Source organism: Athene noctua, chromosome 25, assembly GCF_965140245.1.
Source record: "Athene noctua chromosome 25, bAthNoc1.hap1.1, whole genome shotgun sequence".
Lineage (NCBI taxonomy): Eukaryota > Metazoa > Chordata > Aves > Strigiformes > Strigidae > Athene > Athene noctua.
In genome coordinates, this window is record NC_134061.1 from 8,062,027 (window position 1) to 8,081,300 (window position 19,274).

General features: G+C 42.8%; 1 protein-coding gene across 1 annotated transcript; it reads left to right on the top strand.

Moving 5' to 3' along the window:
- Nucleotides 1-1,125: 1,125 nt before the first annotated feature.
- On the top strand, nucleotides 1,126-2,162 carry LOC141970544 (olfactory receptor 4N5-like). The gene is made up of 2 exons (XM_074927177.1): nucleotides 1,126-2,048; nucleotides 2,135-2,162. Exons 1-2 carry the CDS (start codon nucleotides 1,126-1,128, stop codon nucleotides 2,160-2,162), a joined length of 951 nt encoding a protein of 316 aa, XP_074783278.1.
- The last annotated feature ends 17,112 nt before the right edge of the window (nucleotides 2,163-19,274 follow it).

Here is a 19,274-nt window from a genome sequence, read left to right on the forward strand (position 1 = left end):
AAAAAAAAAAAATGGAGGCAAAACCTCATAACTTTCTCCTGACACAAAAGAAGAAAAACAAGTGGGAGGAGTGAAAGAACTTAGACTTTTAAAAGAAATCTGACCAATTTTGATGGTTTTCTTCATGAGGGAGGTGTCAAAATCCACAGTTCCATTTGAAATATATTTAAATTCAATTACTTCATATATTCTATGAAAAAATGTCAACTTGTTTTCCGGACTGTGATCACACTGATTCATGGTGGAGTAATTTCATAGACATATTTAGATAACTGCATTTTCTTTATGTTTCCAGTGTTCTATTGACTTCACTGGAAAATTAGACACCACTGTGGGATATCTCTGGAGAAGGGTGGAAGTCTGAATGTAATCTAGACATCCTCAGCTCCCTTGAAAGACAACACAGAAAAATGAAATATTTTGGAAAATACTTGAACTGATATATGCCAGAGAAAATTTAGGATGGAGTTAGTCATTCCCTGGGCTGGCTATACTGACATAATTAAGTATAAAGGAATTTTAAATTGTTTAATTACGAACAACTTTGAAGCTGTCAGATGAATTCACCTGAGGGATTCATAAAATTTCATTCAGATGTGAGTGATACATACTTAGTTTACTTTTATAATCAGTGGATGTGATTGAGGTTAATTATGTAATTTTAGAGTGCCCTTCATTTAGCTTTGTTTAGCTGTCTGCTCTAGGATTAAATCTGCCCACACTAGGACCTCCTTTTGTCAACTAGAGCAGGAGTAGACATGACTAGCTCAAGTAAAGCCATCTGCACTGTAAACCACAAAAGTCAGCCTTCCCATAGAAGAGTGGACTGATACTTTTATGAACTATATTCCATCCAGGTGCCAGTTCCCAGGACAAAGAACATCTGATAAAATGGAGACTTTTCCAGCTTAAATTTTCAGTAAAATGACCAAGTTAGCGGGAATCTAAAATCCTTTCAAGTATTTAATCATTATGAGTTCCCTAAACCAAGGAAATGGGAAAAGGTCATGAATTTTAGGCAATAAAAATATACCCCAGGTTGTTCAAACATTTCTGTAGATTAACACTTGCATTTGGGTTTTTTCCATGATTATTGTCTGTTTCTCAGGGTTCTGCAGAGTGGAAATGGAACATGAGAACTATACAGTAGTTACAGAGTTTGTTCTGTTGGGATTGTCTCAAAACCATGAAGTCCAGATGATTCTCTTCTTCTTCTTCCTGCTCTTCTACATGATCATTCTGCCAGGCAACATCCTTATCATTCTCACAATTAGGGGGGATTCTCAACTGGGATCACCCATGTATTTTTTCCTGGCCAATTTGGCATTCTTGGACATCTGCTACTGTTCTGTGACCCCACCCAAAATGTTGGCTGACTTTTTCTCACACCAGAAGACCATCTCCTACAGTGCCTGTATGGCCCAGCTTTTCTTCCTCCACTTCTTGGGAGCAGCTGAAGCTTTCATGCTCATGGTCATGGCCTATGACCGTTACGTAGCCATTTGCAAACCTCTTCACTACACCAGGCTTGTGAAGAGAGAGGTATGCTGTGTCCTGGTTGGAGCTACATGGGCTGGGGGCTTCATCCATGGCATCATTCTATTTGCTCTCAGTGTCCACCTACCCTTATGTGGTTCCAACATCCTGGACAACTTCTTCTGTGATGTCCATCAGCTGGTCAAGTTAGCCTGTGCCAACACTTACATAGTGGAGCTTTTGATGTTCCTCAACAATGGAGTTGTTATCATTATGTGCTTTACACTTCTCCTAATCTCCTACATTGTCCTGTTGCTGAAGCTCCGGACACAGTCCTTCAAGGCAAAGAATAAAGTAGCCTCCACCTGTGTTTCCCACATGATTGTGGTTTTTGTCATGTGTGGCCCAGCTATGTATATCTATGGTTTACCCTTCCAAGCTGTCCCAATGGAAAAAGTTGTTGCTGTTTTCCATACAGTCATCTTCCCCTTGACTAATCCCATGATATACACCTTGCGTAACAAGGAGATCAAAGGCTCAATGTGGAAGCTGGTCAGCAAATACATACTTTGGTGTGGAAAATTAAAAAAAAATATTTTGAAGTAAATAAGTGAAAGCTTTTTAATTTTTGTTTTGTTTGTTAATAAAATTTTCTTAGGAACAACTCCATAGTGTACATTGTGTAGCAGCATAATATATATTAAGTAAGCTTCAAGTACTTTTATTGTCATTATCAAAAAGCCTTAGGGTGACACTAAAACCTATAAGGAATAATTTAGAGAACTGTACCATGTAAAGGAATTAGCACAGTTGTTCTATGAAGTTTTACTGTTAAAATTCTGTATCCCTACAGAAATTAACTGGCAGGTGTGAAGCATTTCAGAATCATTAATGAACTTCTAGCCCAGATGCATATAGATAAATCAGGTACCAAGCATCTTAGTTCAGGATTTCAGCTTATACTTGAATCTCTGGCTGTTGACACTGCCTGCTGTTTGACTCTCATATGACTCTGCTTCTGAATGAGTCGACTGCTTCTCCACAAAGGAGAATGTGCAAGTCACTGGATGATCTAGACTGTAGTCAAGCTTTCTCTTTTCTTACAGCATAGGTAGGCCACTGAAATCTGAAATCAGAAGACAGCTATCAAGTAAAAATCAAAGGCAATATGGACATAACCTTATGGTAGGCACTAGTGACAGGATTTGTCTGTCCAGGTTTAGACATCTACAGCATCAGAATTAGTCAACTAAAGATTCTTGCATAACCAATGAGTGTTTCTAGCAAGCAATTCAGCTAACCCATTTTTATTGCCTACTTGTATAGAATCACAGAATGCTTTGGGTTGGAAGGGACCTTAAAGAACACCTAGTTCCAACCCCCTGCCGTGACCAGGGCCACCTTCCACTAGCCCAGGTTGCCCAAAGCCCCGTCCAACCTGGCCTTGAACCCTTCCAGGGAGGGGGCAGCCACAGCTTCTCTGGGCAGCCTGTGCCAGGGCCTCACCCCCCTCACAGTAAGGAATTTCTTCCCTCTATCCAATCTAAATCTACCCTCCTTCAGTTAAAAACCATTACCCTCATCCTATCACTGCACTCCACGATAAAGAGTCCTTCCCCGTATTTCCTGTAGCCCCTTTAAGTACTGGAAGGCTGCTATAAGGTTTCCCTGGAGCTTCTCTTCTCTGGGCTGAACAAATACAACTCTCTCAGCCTGTCCTCACAGATGAGGTGCTCCAGCCCTCCAAGCATTTCCATGGCCTCCTCTGGACCTGCTCAAGTAGGTCCATGTCCTTCTTAAGTTGGTGCCCCCAGACTTGGACCCAGCACTGCAGGCGGAGTGTCACGAGAGCAGAGCAGAGGAAGAGAATTCCCTCCCTCGACCTGCTGGCCACACTGCTCTTGTTGTAGCCCAGGATATGACTGGCTTTCTGGGTTGCAAATGCACACTGATGGCTCATACTCAGTTTTTCATCTACCAAGTCCTTCTCTACAGGGCTGCTCTCAACCCATACAGGGCTGCTCTCAATCCATTCATTGCCCAGTCTGGGTTTGTGGTTGGGATTGCCTTGATGCATTTATAGGAGCTTGAACTTGGCCTTGTTGAACTTCATGAGGTTTGCACAGGCCCACCTCTCCAACCTGTTGAGGTCCCTCTGGATGGTATATCCCTTCCCTTTAGAGTATCAATGACACCACTCATCTTGTAAAGCAACACCTCTGCCTGGAATGTACCTCACCTAGAGCAATTACTGCAAGTTAAGCTGAGCTGAAGCTTATTCATGGAGCTCCAGGGTTTCTCTGTCTAGATGTCGACAAATGAGTCACCCACACAGGACCTGCTTTCCCTAAGCTTCCACTATTATGATTTGGGCTACCCTGACATATAAATCCAAATCAGACTAGGTGGCCTTTGAGCTAACAAATGAGTAAGGACAAGTGTGGTGCCTGCGTCAGCTCCCATTAGCATGAAGAAGTCTGGAGAGGGAATGTGCTCACCATAAAGGTGACATCACTGTGGTCATGCTACTCCTCGTCAGACTCCACAGACAGTATGGTTTAGCTCAGTCTCAACCCCAATACCTTTCCAAGGACTGGTGTTTCCTTACATTAGATGATTACAAAGATATCTACATCACAGTCCTTTTTCAAGCTTCTTTACCATCAAATAAACGCATGAATTAAAATCACAGTGATTTAGTTTTTAGAAAAACAATGTTATAGTATCCAGTCAGTTTGGAGAAACAGTGAAGTTTTAAGAGAAGAGGGTGGATGTCCACCTGCCCACTATGGCCCAAGAAGACCGAAGTCATTTCCCTGATGGGAAGCTATGCCTTGATTTGGTTCAGTTGATTAACAAAAAAAAAAAAAAAAGGAATTTCTTACAAGGAAAAGCCATATGCAGAACAAACCAGGACTTTTCCATTTTCCCCTACAAACTGGTAATTTATTCTCAAAACAGAAATTCAGAGAACTGTAGAGACCAGAACTTTCTGCACATTGCCCTTGCCTTTGGTGAATGCTCTGAAAGGATTCTGTACTTTGTTTCCCATCACAATATCAGTGATGGGAAACAGCTCCTTAGTGTCAGTGAAGAATTGCATTCTAAATCCTCATAAACACACTCCTCTTTTCTTCTTGCAGAAGGCAGTTTTTTCCACAGGTCCAAAAAGGAAACTCACTTTTGGTATGAAAACCTGTTTTGTAACAATCCACAGCTAATACTGTATAGAGATTTCTTTGCTTTCATTTTCCATGAGAACAGAGTATTTTTTCAGAAGTATTGAGGGAGAGAAGAGAAGGCAATCTGCTTTCTATTCAAACCCAAATGTTCTCTTTTGCCTCAGAAATGTCCCTAGCATAAGACGAAGATCAAGCTCTGGTAAAAATCTGAAAGACAGAAATGCTGTAAGAGAGTTATCAACGGTGCGGCATAGACTGCCTTCCTTCAGACCTGTCCCAACATGTGAGTAGCCTCTCTGAAGCTTTCTGCATTAAGTAGGATAGATTACAAGCAGTAAGCAAGCATTTTCAGGTCATTTTCTCTTTCCTAGTGATCCTCTTTCCTCCGTATATTCACTGTCACTGGCAGTGTGTGGAATTAATTGTATTTCTGTTGGAAAGAGTAAATACCTCCAGCAACCTGCTGTTTCTGTGATCCAGCTTGACAAAAGCTCCTAGATGTCATGGTCAAGTTACAAGCTAATGCAGCACAGCTCTACTCAGAGGAGCAGGGGATGCAAACCCACCTCCAACAGAAGACTCCAGCAACCTTCCCTCATAGGATTCCAGATGCCTCTGGTAAGCCAAGTGCTGGGATTCAAGAAGAAAACAAAATCTCAAACCACTTTGAGCTTCTGGTCATTGAAAAAAGAATAACAATAATTAGCAGATTTGAGATTCTGTCACCACGGGGCTAATGAAAAAGTTCTTGCAGTGCTCACTTTGCTCGTGTGGATCAGGACTCCGTGCAGATGCCAGAACCTTGTGGTAAGTGGAGCAGAACTCAGGTGGGCATTTTCTGTGCGGTAGCTGAGACTGCTTATATTGTAAGCACAGCACAGCCCCACAACTTGAGGCAGGTAATAATTAGTCAGGTCTTAACTAGTTCGTTCAGTCTGTGGTCAATGAAGAGCAGCGGACAACACTCGTGGGCAGTTGAGACAAACCTACATTTGTGAGGTGCCTGTCCCAATCCGGTGGTGCCTCAAGGGTTGCTGCTCTCTGGGGTATCCCAGATGACTGCACTGGGCTGGCAGACATGGCACAGGGACACCCAGAGACACACAGTCAGCTGGGGCCACAGCTGGTGCCCAGGTCTGTGTCCCAGAACACAGGGAAGGCAGTAGCTGCCCAGGCTGAGGATACTGAATTGTATTCTTAAGCTCATCCCTTGGCACTGCGCTACAGACAGAGATCTCACCATGGGAGTAGCAGGCAGGAGTCCTCTCTCCCTGAAGCAATGGTCTAACGGAGGGTCAGAGGTGGGAGATCCCCAGAGGCCTTATTTCTCCAGCCTGATTTAAAGGCGTTATGCTGGTGTAATAATTTATTGTAACTAATTTGCTAAATTAAGCAGGGTGGGTGTTGTAATAAAAACTGTTGTAACTAATCTGCTGGGCTGGGCAAGGCGGGTACGGTACACTTGAACGACCTGTAAATGTTAGACAATTAAATGTAAAATGGGCCATTCAGATTGGAACAATGTAACCGTGTCTCGGAAACCCCACCTAACATTAGATGGGAACAATGTAACTATGCCTTAAAAAAACTCCACCAAGAACTGATAAGTAATTTCTGTTTGAGAAAAAAAAAAAAAAAAAAAGCCCGCCAAAAGGATGAGATCATGAGGCTTTAAAAAAAAAAAAAATATCCAATAGGAGAAAAGCGCGCCAAGAGACCAAGGTTTCGAAACTTTCAAAAGACCCAATAGGAGGAGGACATTGTTATAAATTAAGACCACAATGGATCATAATTCAATTAAAATTTTATTAATTATAGCAAATAGAATATGAGCAAAGACAGCGCTGGACGACAGGGGAGTCTGCGCTCCACCAACTGCCGTACTGGGCAGTTTAAACAGTCCCTTTTTATACATCTTCACTTCCGTGTTCATGAAGTACTGGAGGTACTCTGCGCATGCTTCAGTTGTTGTTAGGGGGTCGTTTTCTGCCTTCTGGTGGTCGTAGAGGCCGAAGTAAGAAGTCTTCCTCATATGTCTTCGTATGGAGTTGTTCGTTTTACTTCTGTCAGTTTCTCAGAACATCTTACAGTTATCTTTAGTTTGCACAAGCAGCATCTGCTATGCTTGCATATGCGATATCTGGTTTAGTTTGCGTAAGCAATTGCGGTTATCTTATCTCACACAAGCATTGTCTGGTAGCCGTTTGCATAAACGATTTCATATCTTTTGTTGCCTTGTGCTTAACATGAATTTTAATAAACAATTTGTTACATTGTGCTTAACATGAATTTTAATAAACAATACTTTAGTCTATAGTTTCTCACAGACATGCACCCCAGCAACCCAAATGATCCAATGAAAAAGAGCAGGACAATCATCTGATGAGAAAGACTGGTTAAAGGCAATGACACAAGAGTATAAGAACGCGGGGTTTTTTGAAATTCGGGGTGCATGTGGCAGAGCTGCGGCTCTCCATGCACCCAGCGCTGCTTTGCCTATTGCTTCCCACCCTAAATTGATTGAACCCAAATAAAATTAAATATTTTTATAAAAATTGGCTTTGTCTGATTATAACAATTTGGTGACCCTGACGTGATCTCAGTGTGCTTTCCTGGACTGTGGCTTCTCGAGGGGTGCCCCACAGATTGTGGCTCGAAAGTAGCAGTCTGGGTCAGTCTCCAGAGATTAAAAAAAACAAAAAGAGAAGCAATAGTCAAAAGAATCGGAGCTCCAAAGGAAAGACTGCAGTATTAATACCCGTAATTCTGGTGCACGAAGATCCGAACGCAGACGACGGAGTCGTGAGTATAAGGCATACCGTTCGGTTGGGTGGGATTCGGTTGCTTGTGTGTGAGAGTGTGATTGAGACGGAACCTCATTTTAGAAACAAAAGTAGTTTTGGAGCCAGGATTTGAGTTCCGAATCGAGTGTGGAGGTCTTCTAACCGCGGTTCCAAACTCCCGCGAGGGATTTGGCCGGTGAAGGACTGAAGCGGATCCTATAGGACTCGTGGGTGGGAGCACGGGTTCTAGGGGTACGCGGGTGGGTAAAGGGTTCAGCCCCCCCGCAGGACACTCTCACCGGTAACCAAGGGCGAGAGGAATTGCTGTAGAAAATTCCCAAGGCAAAAGGAACTGCCATAGAAAACTCCCAAGGCGAGAGGAATTGCTGTATAAAATTCCCAGGAGGTACGTGGGTGGGTAAGATATTCAGCTCCCTGGATCTAACCCCCTACAAGGGTGAGAGAAACTGCCACAGTAAAACCCCTAGATGGGTCAAAGAGAATCAAAAAACCGGGACCAGAAAAAAATGAATAAATTACCAGATATACCACCAGATAGCCCATTAGGCATAATGATTAGAAATTGGAATGAAAATGGTCCTAGAAAAGGAAAAAGTAAATTAAAATTAGTCCAATATTGTATGGTTGAATGGCCAAAGAAACCTTTAAAACCACATGTCTTCTGGCCTATTTTTGGATCTTTTGAAGACTGGATTTGCCAGGCTTTAAGTACATATGTTCACTCAAAAAGACCTTTTAGTCAAGAAGAAAGTGATTACGCAAAATTGTGGATCAGGGCTTCACGTCCCTATCCAGCTTCAATATTTACACTAAAAAAGAATGAGAAATCTGAAGCAAAAGGGGACAAGAACAAGAAACGGACAGAGAAAGATGATGAATGGGAACCACTAGATAACTTGCTGCCCCCATACTTCAATTTAACAGCCCCGGCGGCTTTAACAGCTCCGGCGGCTTTGCCTGCCCCGGCCCCGGTGGCTTTAACAGCTCCGGCGGCCTTAACTCCGGCTGCTTTAACACCCCCGGCGGTTCCCCTTCCGCCTCCGGCTCCATGTACAAGAGGTAAAACTGCCGTAACTGAGGGAGCGTCTTTATCCCTCACGGGAGGTGCCCCTCGGAGGCAACCAAGGAGGCATCGGATTTGTGGCAGTCCCGTTAAACACCTCCGATGGACGAAATTAAAAAAAAAAAAAAGGACTATTAGATGATCCTCTCGGAGTAGCTGAGAGGTTAGATCAATTTTTAGGTCCCAATACTTACACCTGGGAAGAAGTACAGTCCATTTTAGAGCATTTTATTCACGACCGAGGAAAGGCAAATGATTAGACCAGCCAGAATGCGTTTGTGGGAACTGCAAAACCAAGCGGGGCCGCCGGCAGATCAGAACTGGCCCAGTGTCCGCCCTAACCGGGGTCATCAAGAACAGGGCCGACGGAATATGAGGGACCTCAGAAATTTAACGGTGGCCGGCATTAGAGAAGCAGTTCCTCGGGGACAAAACACTAATAAAGCCTTTAGCGAACATCAAGGGAGAGATGAACCACCCACTGATTGGCTGGAAAGATTAAGAAGGCATTTACAAATATATTCGGGGGTAGAGCCGACACGCCCCGTGGGAGAGGCTTTATTAAAAAAAAAAAAAAAAAAACAAACAAAAAAACCCAAACCAACACCCCAACACCCCCCCCCCCCCCCCCCAACCCACTCAATTCGTAGCCAATTCGTGAGGTGCCATCAGGAAAAAATTAGAAAAAGTATACAATTGGCAAGACCGGAGTCTGCAGGAGCTATTAAAAGAAACACAGAAAGTGTAAAAGCAGAAAGCAAAGGCGAAAATATTTGCAGCAGTCAGAGAAATCTCTGAGATCTCATTCTAATGGCTTTACCTGCAGCTTTGGGTAGTGAAAAGCAAGGGGCAGTAATTAGAGGAAACGAATTAGCATGCTATTATTGTGGAAAGAAGGGACATTTACAGCAGAACTGTAGAAAACAGGAGCAGGATAAAAGGATGTTTAAAGAAGAATAACGGAGTCGGGAGCTCTGTTTTCTGGGGACAAAGACGTTAAAGGAGTGCTTGATAAAAATAAAATGAAGCCCCAGAGAGAAGAGTTTGGATTTTTAGCAAATAGGGGTGCGGAAAAAAAAAAAAAAATCAACTGTAAAAAATATTCCGAGGGGATTTATTATTGCTACCAGAAGCTGAAATTTAAAAAATAATAGTACAAGAAAAATTTTTTAAAATATACATTAATGGGAAAAGACGAGCAACAGATAAATCCTAAAGTCTGGTATACAAAAGGAGAGATTGGAAAGCTCAAATTAAAGCCTATTAAAATTGATATAATTGATCCGGAGACACCAATTCAGATAAAACAATACCCCATTCCCCTAAAGGGTCGAGAGGCGCTGAAACCAATTATAGACGAATTATTAAGTAAAGGCACATTGGAACCTTGTATGTCTCCACATAATACACCTATTTTACCGGTTTTAAAATCAGACAGATCTTACAGATTGGTGCAAGATTTCAGGGCTGTAAATCAGCGAACTGTGGCTCGTTTCCCTGTGGTAGCAACCCCCTAGATGCTGCTTAACCAACTACCCCTAACTACATTTGGTACAGTGTCATTGACTTAAAGGCTGCATTTTGGTCCTGCCCCCCTGGACAAGGGGAACAGAGACTATTTTGCATTTGAATGGGAAGATCCATCTAATAATAGAAAACAACAACTCAGATGGACAGTGCTTCCCCAAGGGTTTACAGAATCGCCTAACCTTTTTGGCAGGCATTAAAAAAAAAAAAAAAAAAAAAAAAAAAAAGGTACTGCAGACGTTCAAGCCATCCTCAAAAATAAAGCTTTTACAATATGTAGATTATTTATTAATAGCTGGACAAACTGAGAATGATGTCAGGATGGGGACTACAGAACTGCTGAACTTTGTAAAAAAAAAAAAAAAAAAAAATTAAAGGTTTCAAAATCTAAATTACAAATTGTAGAAAATGAAGTCCTTGGGGCACTAGGGCTTTGAGTGATCATTTCTTGAGATATTTTGGCTGCACTGGAATATATGAAATTGCAAAACAAACTACATACGGTTGTTTAACATGTCAAAAGATTAATAAAAGAACTATGAGACAGACCGCAGCTGGTGGAAGGAAAACAGCTTATCAGCCTTTTGAGAGGGTCCAGATAGATTTCACAGAACCACCAAAAGTTGGGAGATATAAATATTTGCTGGTAATGGTAGATCAATTAACTCACTGGGTAGAAGCCTTTCCTACCACCAGAGCGACTGCTCAGTCAGTAACCAAAATAGTACTGGAACAAATTATACCACGATTTGGAATTCTAAGAGCATTTAATTCGGATCATATTAGCCCAGACAACTCCTTTAGGATTTGCAGTACACAAAATACAACCTGGAGATGAAGTAATGATTAAAACCTGGAAGGAGGAAAGCTTATCTCATGGATAAGAAGGACCATTCCTAGTACTATTAACCACAAAAACTGCTGTAAGAACTGCTGAGAGAGGGTGGACTCAAGTTTCAGGGTAAAAGGACCGGTTACAGAAAAGCCTCAGTGGAAGATTGAATGAATGCCGGGAGACCTAAAGCTTCAAATGCAGCGGAATCAAAAAGGGATGGACCGATTAAGACTAACTGAATAATTAAAGGACTCTATATGGGTAACCAGAACATTTAAGGTATTTCTTATGAAGTTTTGTAAAATCCTGAATGTTTGTTATAATAAGTTGTGGTGTCTGCTTTATAAATAAGTGTATAAGCCATTGTATATAGTTGAATAAGAAGTTGAATAAGAGTAACAAAAAGGAGAAGAAGACTAAAAATAAATTCGAAGTGAGGGCAAGACCGGGTTGGCCTCCATTTTTGCTGTTGAGAAGATAAACACCTGACCGTTGGCAGCAACCCAATGGGTCTAGGGACAAACAGAAAAATGTGCCATACCGGACCTCACTATAGTGGTTTCCTTTTTCTCCTAATTATATGTATCAGCCCTGTAATGGATACGGAAAATCGAAGTACTCCATATGGTCCCCTTGAAGATAATGAGTTTGTTTTATTAGCCAAGACAATAAGCAGAACTTTCAATCTGAGCCACTGCTGGGTCTCTGGAGGACCTTTGGGACTGTCCAGCTGGCCGTGGGTCTCTGTACCCCTTACTCCATCGCAGATTGTGAGTAATTACAGTGATATTAACAACACTGTCTGGGAAGAAAACGGAACATGGCCAGTCCAGTTTCCAAATCAGGGCAGATTTGTGTGAACCAAACTCAGAAAGGAGGAGTTGATGTAGGGGAGAGTAAATGCCAGTGGACACTTACACATAAATTGATCAGCAAAGATAGAGGAATTTATATATGGTTATGGCTTAATGAACAGGGACACAGCAAAGGATTCAAGGGATTTTGAGCAGATAAAAATTAAACTGAACATGCTAAATTATACAGAAATAGCTTTTATAATCGAACCTGTGTATGGAAAAATGATATGGGATCCTGGTATTGCAATATACAGATAAATGATAATTTTGAATGAAGTTTTCAGTCCTTTAGGAGATAAAAACAACCTTAACTGGATCCCTGATTATTTTGTTATTAATTCTCACTTTTGGACTTTGTATCTTGAACAAATTAATTAACCTTGTTAAGAACAGGATTGAAGCTATCCAACTCATGATGTTAAGGCAACAATACACTGGTTTAGCCCAACAAGAAGAACACCAACTAGAGACTGAACCAGAAGATACCGCCCTTTTAGAGGCTACTAGAGAAGCTATTTTAAAGCTTAACCAGCAAATTAGGGTATAAAAAAAAAAAAAAAAAAAAAAAAAAAGGGGGGGGGGATTGTAATAATTTATTGTAACTAATTTGCTAAGTTAAGAAGGACGGGTGTTGTAATAAAAACGATTGTAACTAATCTGCTGGGCTGGGCAAGGCGGGTACGGTACACTTGAACGACCTGTAAATGTTAGACAATTAAATGTAAAATGGGCCATTCAGATTGGAACAATGTAACCGTGTCTCCGAAACCCCACCTAACATTAGATGGGAACAATGTAACTATGCCTTAAAAAAAACTCCACCAAGAACTGATAAGTAATTTCTGTTTGAGAGAAAAAAAAAAAAAAAAAAAAAAAAAAGCCCGCCAAAAGGATGAGATCATGAGGCTTTTTTTAAAAAAAAAATAAATCCAATAGGAGAAAAGCGCGCCAAGAGACCAACGTTTCGAAACTTTCAAAAGACCCAATAGGAGGAGGACATGCACCCCAGCAACCCAAATGATCCAATGAAAAAGAGCAGGACAATCATCTGACGAGAAAGACTGGTTAAAGACGATGACACAAGAGTATAAGAACGCGGGGTTTTTTGAAATTCGGGGTGCGTGTGGCAGAGCTGCGGCTCTCCATGCACCCAGCGCTGCTTTGCCTATTGCTTCCCACCCTAAATTGATTGAACCCAAATAAAATTATATATTTTTATAAAAATTGGCTTTGTCTGATTATAACACTGGCAAGATCAGATGTAGACAAAGGTTTTGTAGATCTATGAAAACAGAGGAGAGGAATTCCTCCCAGGTGACTGGCTTAGGCAAAACATGTTCCTGCGGATAAACAAGTGAGTGAAATTCAGCACTGGGGTTCAGAACCAGCGACATCCTTACAGGTCTGGGTGTGCAAGGGCCACAGCTGACCTGGGGTATTTGGAGGAGGAATGTGTTCTTTTAAAACAAATGAGTTGCACAGCTGCTCCCCATTTGTCTAAGGGTCCATGATGTGGGGTCCCAGAATCTCCTCCTTCTTTGGTATAGAGTCTGGGATTCAGGGAAGTGCTTACATCATAGATCTGTGAGAGGGTCTTGCCTCGGGCTGTCTCTGATGGTTGTTCTGTATATAGATACCGCCCCTCCCCCAACTCACCTGCCTCCACCACTGACCCAGTGACCAGAATGAAGCTGGGAGTTGTTACAGACTGTTTATTAGCAGAGTTTCTCAAACCACAGCCACAACTTCCAGGAACGAACAACACGACTGGGATGACAAAATGTGAGAGAAAGCAGCCTGAAAGCAGTAGTGGTCAACATGCTGAGGGAGGAAGAGTGAAAGAGGCTGGAACACACCTCCCTTAGGAGATGTCACATGTACAACAGGGACAAATAGACCTCTGCTCATATCTACAGTCCCTGTTCTGCAAAGGGGAGAAATCAGGATGTCTTCAGACATCCTTATCTCGGAGGCCAGGAGTACCACCACTGCAGCTGTATCTGGTGCCGCAGATACTTACGCAGCAAGTGACAATCAAGACCTTGATTGGGAACCAACAGCTGGTGTCTTCCAGGCAGTGGGAGACACCATTTGCATCTTCCTGAAGCAATGTCATATTCAATCACATAACTCTCTTCCAGCCATTGGCACAGTGGTAGAGAGCCCCTTTACTGATACCTCAGAGCGGAGCCTGTGTCTGCACACGTGCAGGACTGTGTGACCATTGACTTGTAGATCAGTTTCCCTCCAGGCTCCCATTACAGTCAACAGAAACAGGCAGAATTATCTGTTGTCTCAGATGACTTAAGCTGCTTAGACTTGCCCAAAGATGAGATGAATTGCCCCCAGCAAGAGCCCAGTTGTCTTTCCTGGCCACAAAGGGAGTCTGAGCACCCAGCTTGCATGTGAACTTCTGCAGTGTCTGCAGACTGGCTGAGGACAGAGAAGTGGCACCAATTAGGAATGCCTGTACAAGTGCCCGCCTTTCCTCTGCAAATCCTCTCTGGCTGATCAACCACACTGCGTGCTCAGTGGCATGCATGTAGGCAATTTTAGCACCCAAAATCCCTGAGCACAGAGAGGTTAAGGGTTAGCTCCTCTAGGATTAGGGGTATGGTAACACCAGCTCTTTACCTCATTCTGGTCATTGAGATGGCCAGCAGCCTTGTACGCTCCTCCTCTTCTTTCTTACCCTATTCCTCACTTCATTCCTACAGGAACTGCCCTTGGCTTCAAGCTCTGAAAGGAAAAGTAAGCTCTGAGTCTCCATGCTTCAGACTCATAGGTGCTGGAGACAATGCTGTTTAACCTCAACATTAATGACATGGATGATGGGATAGAGAGCATCCTGTGCAAGTTTGTAGCTAATACAAAGCTGTGAGGAGAGGTTATGTCACCATCCTGAGGGCAGGCTGGAGAAACAGGCTGACAGGAACCTTATGAAGTACAGCAAAGGAAGTCGCGAAGTTTTGCACTGGGAAGGAATACCTGAAGCACAATACAGGCTGGGGGCCACCCAGCTGGAAAGCAGCTTTGCAGAGAAGGACCTGGTGTTCCTGGTGGACAAGCTGAACATGCTCCAGCAATGTCCCTTCTCGAAAAAGATGGGAAACAGCATCTTGGGTTGTGTGAGCAGAAGCACTGTCAGCAGGTCAAGGGAGGTGATCGTTCACCTCTACTCGGCACTGGTGAGGCCACCCCTGGAATGCTGTGTCCGGTTCTGGGCTCCCCAGCACAGGAGAGACATGAACACGCTGGAGAGCATCCAGCAAAGTGTCACAAAGGTGATTAAGGGACTAGAGCATCCCTCATATGAGGAAAGGCTGAGAGAGCTGAAACAGTTCAGCTTGGAAAAGAGAAGGCTCAGGGTTATACCAGTGTGCATAAATTTCTGATTGGAAGGAGTAAAGGGTTGGAGCAAAACACATCTGGAAACAGATCTGAGCAACCTCCTCTAGCTGATTCTGCTCTGACCCTGTCTTGCTATTGTCCTCAGCTCCCAGTTCACCTTTTCTGGGCAAACAGCCTGCCCTCGCTACTCGCTGACGGGTAGTCAGCTAGAACTTTGGGAAGGGGAGCATACTGCAAGAAACTTCACAAGGGAAAAATGAGCATCACAGCCAGGAACTGGCTAAAGTGGAAAGTCTCTGAGCAATACAGATAGCAACTCAGTGGGAAGCCTTCAGAAAAACCCTTGTTGATCATCTGTCCTCCCCTCAGGCAAAAAAATCATTGAATCATTGACTGGGAAGTCTTCATTATCTTCTTCTTCAAGATTGAAAAGGAAAAAACATTTTTAGTATTTTTATTTAATATATATACATTATATATACATATAAATACTATATATTAAATCATATATTGATATATAATACACACTTAAAATATAGTATATATGTAATATAATATTTCTTTTATATACATATATTTGAAGTGTTTTTCATTTTTATGTTGTTTCCCCAAACTGAAAATTAGGAGTTTAAAATTCATTACAGAATAAATACAATTTTTAGCACATGAAAATATTATAAATGCATTTTTACTATTTGCAATGAATTTGTGTGAATATTTGTGTGCAGTTTGGATTAAGGGAGTGGTATCCCCATACCTACATATCCTGTTCAACAATACCAATGCTGATAATAATAAAAACAATGTACAGAGGAGAAGTCACTTCCCTGTGAAAAGAGTTTTTTTCAAATACATGATGAAAATATGCTTGTTTTTTCTCTATTTTTCTCCAGGAAATTATTGCCATGGGACATTTCAGGGAATTTTAACATGGAGAAAACTTGTTTTCTCTTAGAAAAAGTTCTTCTGGTTGAATCATCCAATTTAACTGCAGCATTGTTTCCAAATGTATTTCTGACCTCTTACAGTTTGTCAGTGAGGCTGTTTCAATAAAGAGAGTTTGTTTAATTCTTCTCATGATTGAACATACTGAATTTGTTAGGCCATAGAAACTGCTAGTGTAAAATCTGGAGTTTTTTCTTAATGGTCCTTTTATTTCGAGGTGGTTAAAATCCCACAGTATCACAACAAATTTCCCAGCAGCACCATATAAGCAGCAGCTGGAAGTCTCCTAAGGAGCAGCAACAGAGAACTACACCTCACAAAACTCATGCCCCTGAAGAATGGGGCACAGTGTGTGTGACAAAACATGCTGTGGGAAATGCAGTGAAGCCAGATATTCATTAGGCAATGGAAGCCATAAGTACATCTTCCTCAACACCTCAAGAAAGTCAGGTTTAATCCTGAATAATTCTTCTGCAAAGCAAAATGAAGAATTTCAATGACTCAGTGATAGCAGTGTAGAAAAAGGTAATTTTGCTAATTACAGTCATGATCAAACATTTCTGGCAATAATCAGAGTCTTTGATATACTGGGATGAAAACTTGACACCATTTCAAGTGGGCATTTAATTTCAGAGCAAAGCCAAATATCACTCTTTCATGTAAATTAGAACAGACTAGAATAGACTAGAATAGAATAGGTTCAATTGGAAGGGACTTACAACAATCACCTAGTCAAACTGCCTGACCACTTTCAGGGCTGACCAAAAATCAAACCATGTTACTAAGGATATTGCCCAAATGCCTCTTAAACACTGTCAGGCCTGGGGCATTGACACCTCTCCAAGAAGCCTGATCCAGTGTTTGACCACCCTCTTGGTACAGAAATGTTTCCAAATGTCAAGTCTGAACCTCTCCTGGTGCAGTTTTGAACTATTCCCAGGCATCCTGTCCTTGGATCCCAGGGAGAAAAAATCAGCACGTCCCTCTCCATGTCCCCTCCTCAGGAAGCTGTAGAGATTACTGAGGTCACCTTCAGCCTCCTTCTATCCTAACTAGACAAACCCAGAGTCTTTAGCCACTCACCAAAGGACATTCCTTCCAGCCCTTCCACCAGCTTTGTTGCCTTCCTCTGGACACATTCAAGGACCTTCACATCCTTCTTGAATTGTGGGGCCCAAAACTGCCACAGCACTCAAAGTGGGGCCACACCAAATCTCCTTCTGTAACTAGGTGTAACATCTACTAAACCCTTCAGTACTCTGTGGTGAATTCCATCAGGCCCCATGGACTTACGGGCATTCAACAGATATAACCGGTACATTATAACTTCAGCGTCCACAAATGGAAAGTCACTGTTCTCACACTTGTGGTCCTCCAACTCAGGGGATGGGGCAGCCCAAAATCTACCATTAGTACTAAAGACAGCCTGCTGAACAGCATGCAGCCCTTCACACTGGCATCCTGTAGCTCCCCATCCCAGCACTCCAGTCATGGGAGTCCTTCCACCAAGTCTCACTAATACCAGCGACATCATATCTCTGGGAACAGACCAGTGCTTCCAGTTCATTCCATTTGTTTCTCATACTGCGTGTGTTGGTGTACAAGCAGTCCAGATGTGCTCCTAAACCCTCAGTACTCCTGCAAGCAGTCTAAATGCTGTCATTAGCATAGCCACCCTCAGGCAGTGCCATGTCAAACCTTGGCTTACCTTCAGCTCTCCTCATGGTATCCCCTTCCCCCATCGATTCTAGTTTAAAGCCATCTCAATCAGTCCTGCCGTGTATGAGCAAAGAAGCATTCTGCCCATTAGGACAGGTGGATCCCATCAGGCCCCAGCATACCTTGTGTCTCAAAGACTTTTCCGTCGTTATAAAAGCCAAAGTTCTGGTGAAGGCACCAGTCTTGGAGCCAGGTATTGATGTCTTGGGCATGCTTGTTTCTTCCAGCATTACTGGCAGGATTGAGGAAAACACTACCTATGCTCCTGAATCCTTTAGCATTCTTTCCAGGGCCCTGAAATCTCTTTTAATTGTCATGGACTTCTTCTTGTGATGTCATTAGTACCCAAGTGACAGAGCAAGAGGTAATAATCTGAAGGCTATACTAAGTTCATCACTTGTCTGTTGACATCACTGATTCAGGCCCCAGGGAGGCAGCAAACTTCCCTGAAAAGTGGGTCTGGTCTGCAGATGGGTTCCTCCATTCCGCCCATGAGGGTATCACCTACGACCATAACTCACTGCTGTTTCTTCTCAGCACTGGTTTTAATACAGCTCTTGATGTGAGGAGTTGGTTGATCTGAACTTGGTGAGAGTACTCACAGATTTCTCCTCTTCTGTGTGATCATTTCCTTTGTATTCCATACTCAGAGCCTCACACCTATTCTGTAAAGGTAGCTGAGAGGGTAAGGAGGGGTTCCTCTTACAGCTCCCTGCAGCAACTTGCTTCCACTCCTCCCTACCCCTCATACCACTGCCTTCATCCTGGCACAAAACAGATACCGGAACTCCCTCAGTAGTGGCCATGCTGAGCTGGCTTGTGCATACCAGAGATTGCAGAGCACAGCTCCATTGGTCTGTATCTCCTTCTCAGACTCTCAACTGCTCCTCAGTCTGTCCACCTCCTCCTGAAGCCCAGCCACCAGGCAGAGCAGTTGTCCACCTGGGCACACCTCCTCCCGGCATGCTGGTTACTGCCCTCAATCTCCTGGGGAAGCCCCAGACACCCCGCAGCCTGAAGCCTGGGTGGCCACATGCTCTGACAGGAGCTCTGTCTGTGAGGCTGCACTGGTTCTATCAGGTGCTAGAACCAGCGGAATAGAGTACATCGCTTTTCATGGAGGGTCACCATTCTGCCACAGACCCACCCACTGTATCATTTCCCAGAAATCGGCCAGATTATAACATCATTATGAACTCCATTCTGCCATAACTAACTTCAGCCTTTAGCTGATCACTGCAAATGATGATGCAAGGATTCTCATCTCTTCTCAGGAACAGTATTGCCCTATAATTATTAGAGATTAAAACAGCAGCAGGCATTGCAATCATTCACAGGACAAGCTGCTCAGAAGACTGTCACTCCTAGCCAGCAATAAAGCTGCAGCCAATGGCCGTACTCTCCATAAGTAGCCTAGAAGTGGCTCATACATTTATCCTGAACTGCACCCACATTCATATATACTCTTTTTTTTTTTTTTTTTTAAAGGGGTGGAGTTAGGCACATAAGCGATCC

What these genes read in the sequence shown, in the direction of transcription:
- LOC141970544 (XM_074927177.1), top strand. Translation starts at nt 1,126, where the DNA reads ATGGAACATGAGAACTATACAGTAGTTACAGAGTTTGTTCTGTTGGGA. An exon ending in GTCAGCAAATACATACTTTG is followed by an intron (nt 2,049 to 2,134) that starts GTGTGGAAAATT and finishes AAATTTTCTTAG; the next exon opens with GAACAACTCCATAGTGTACA.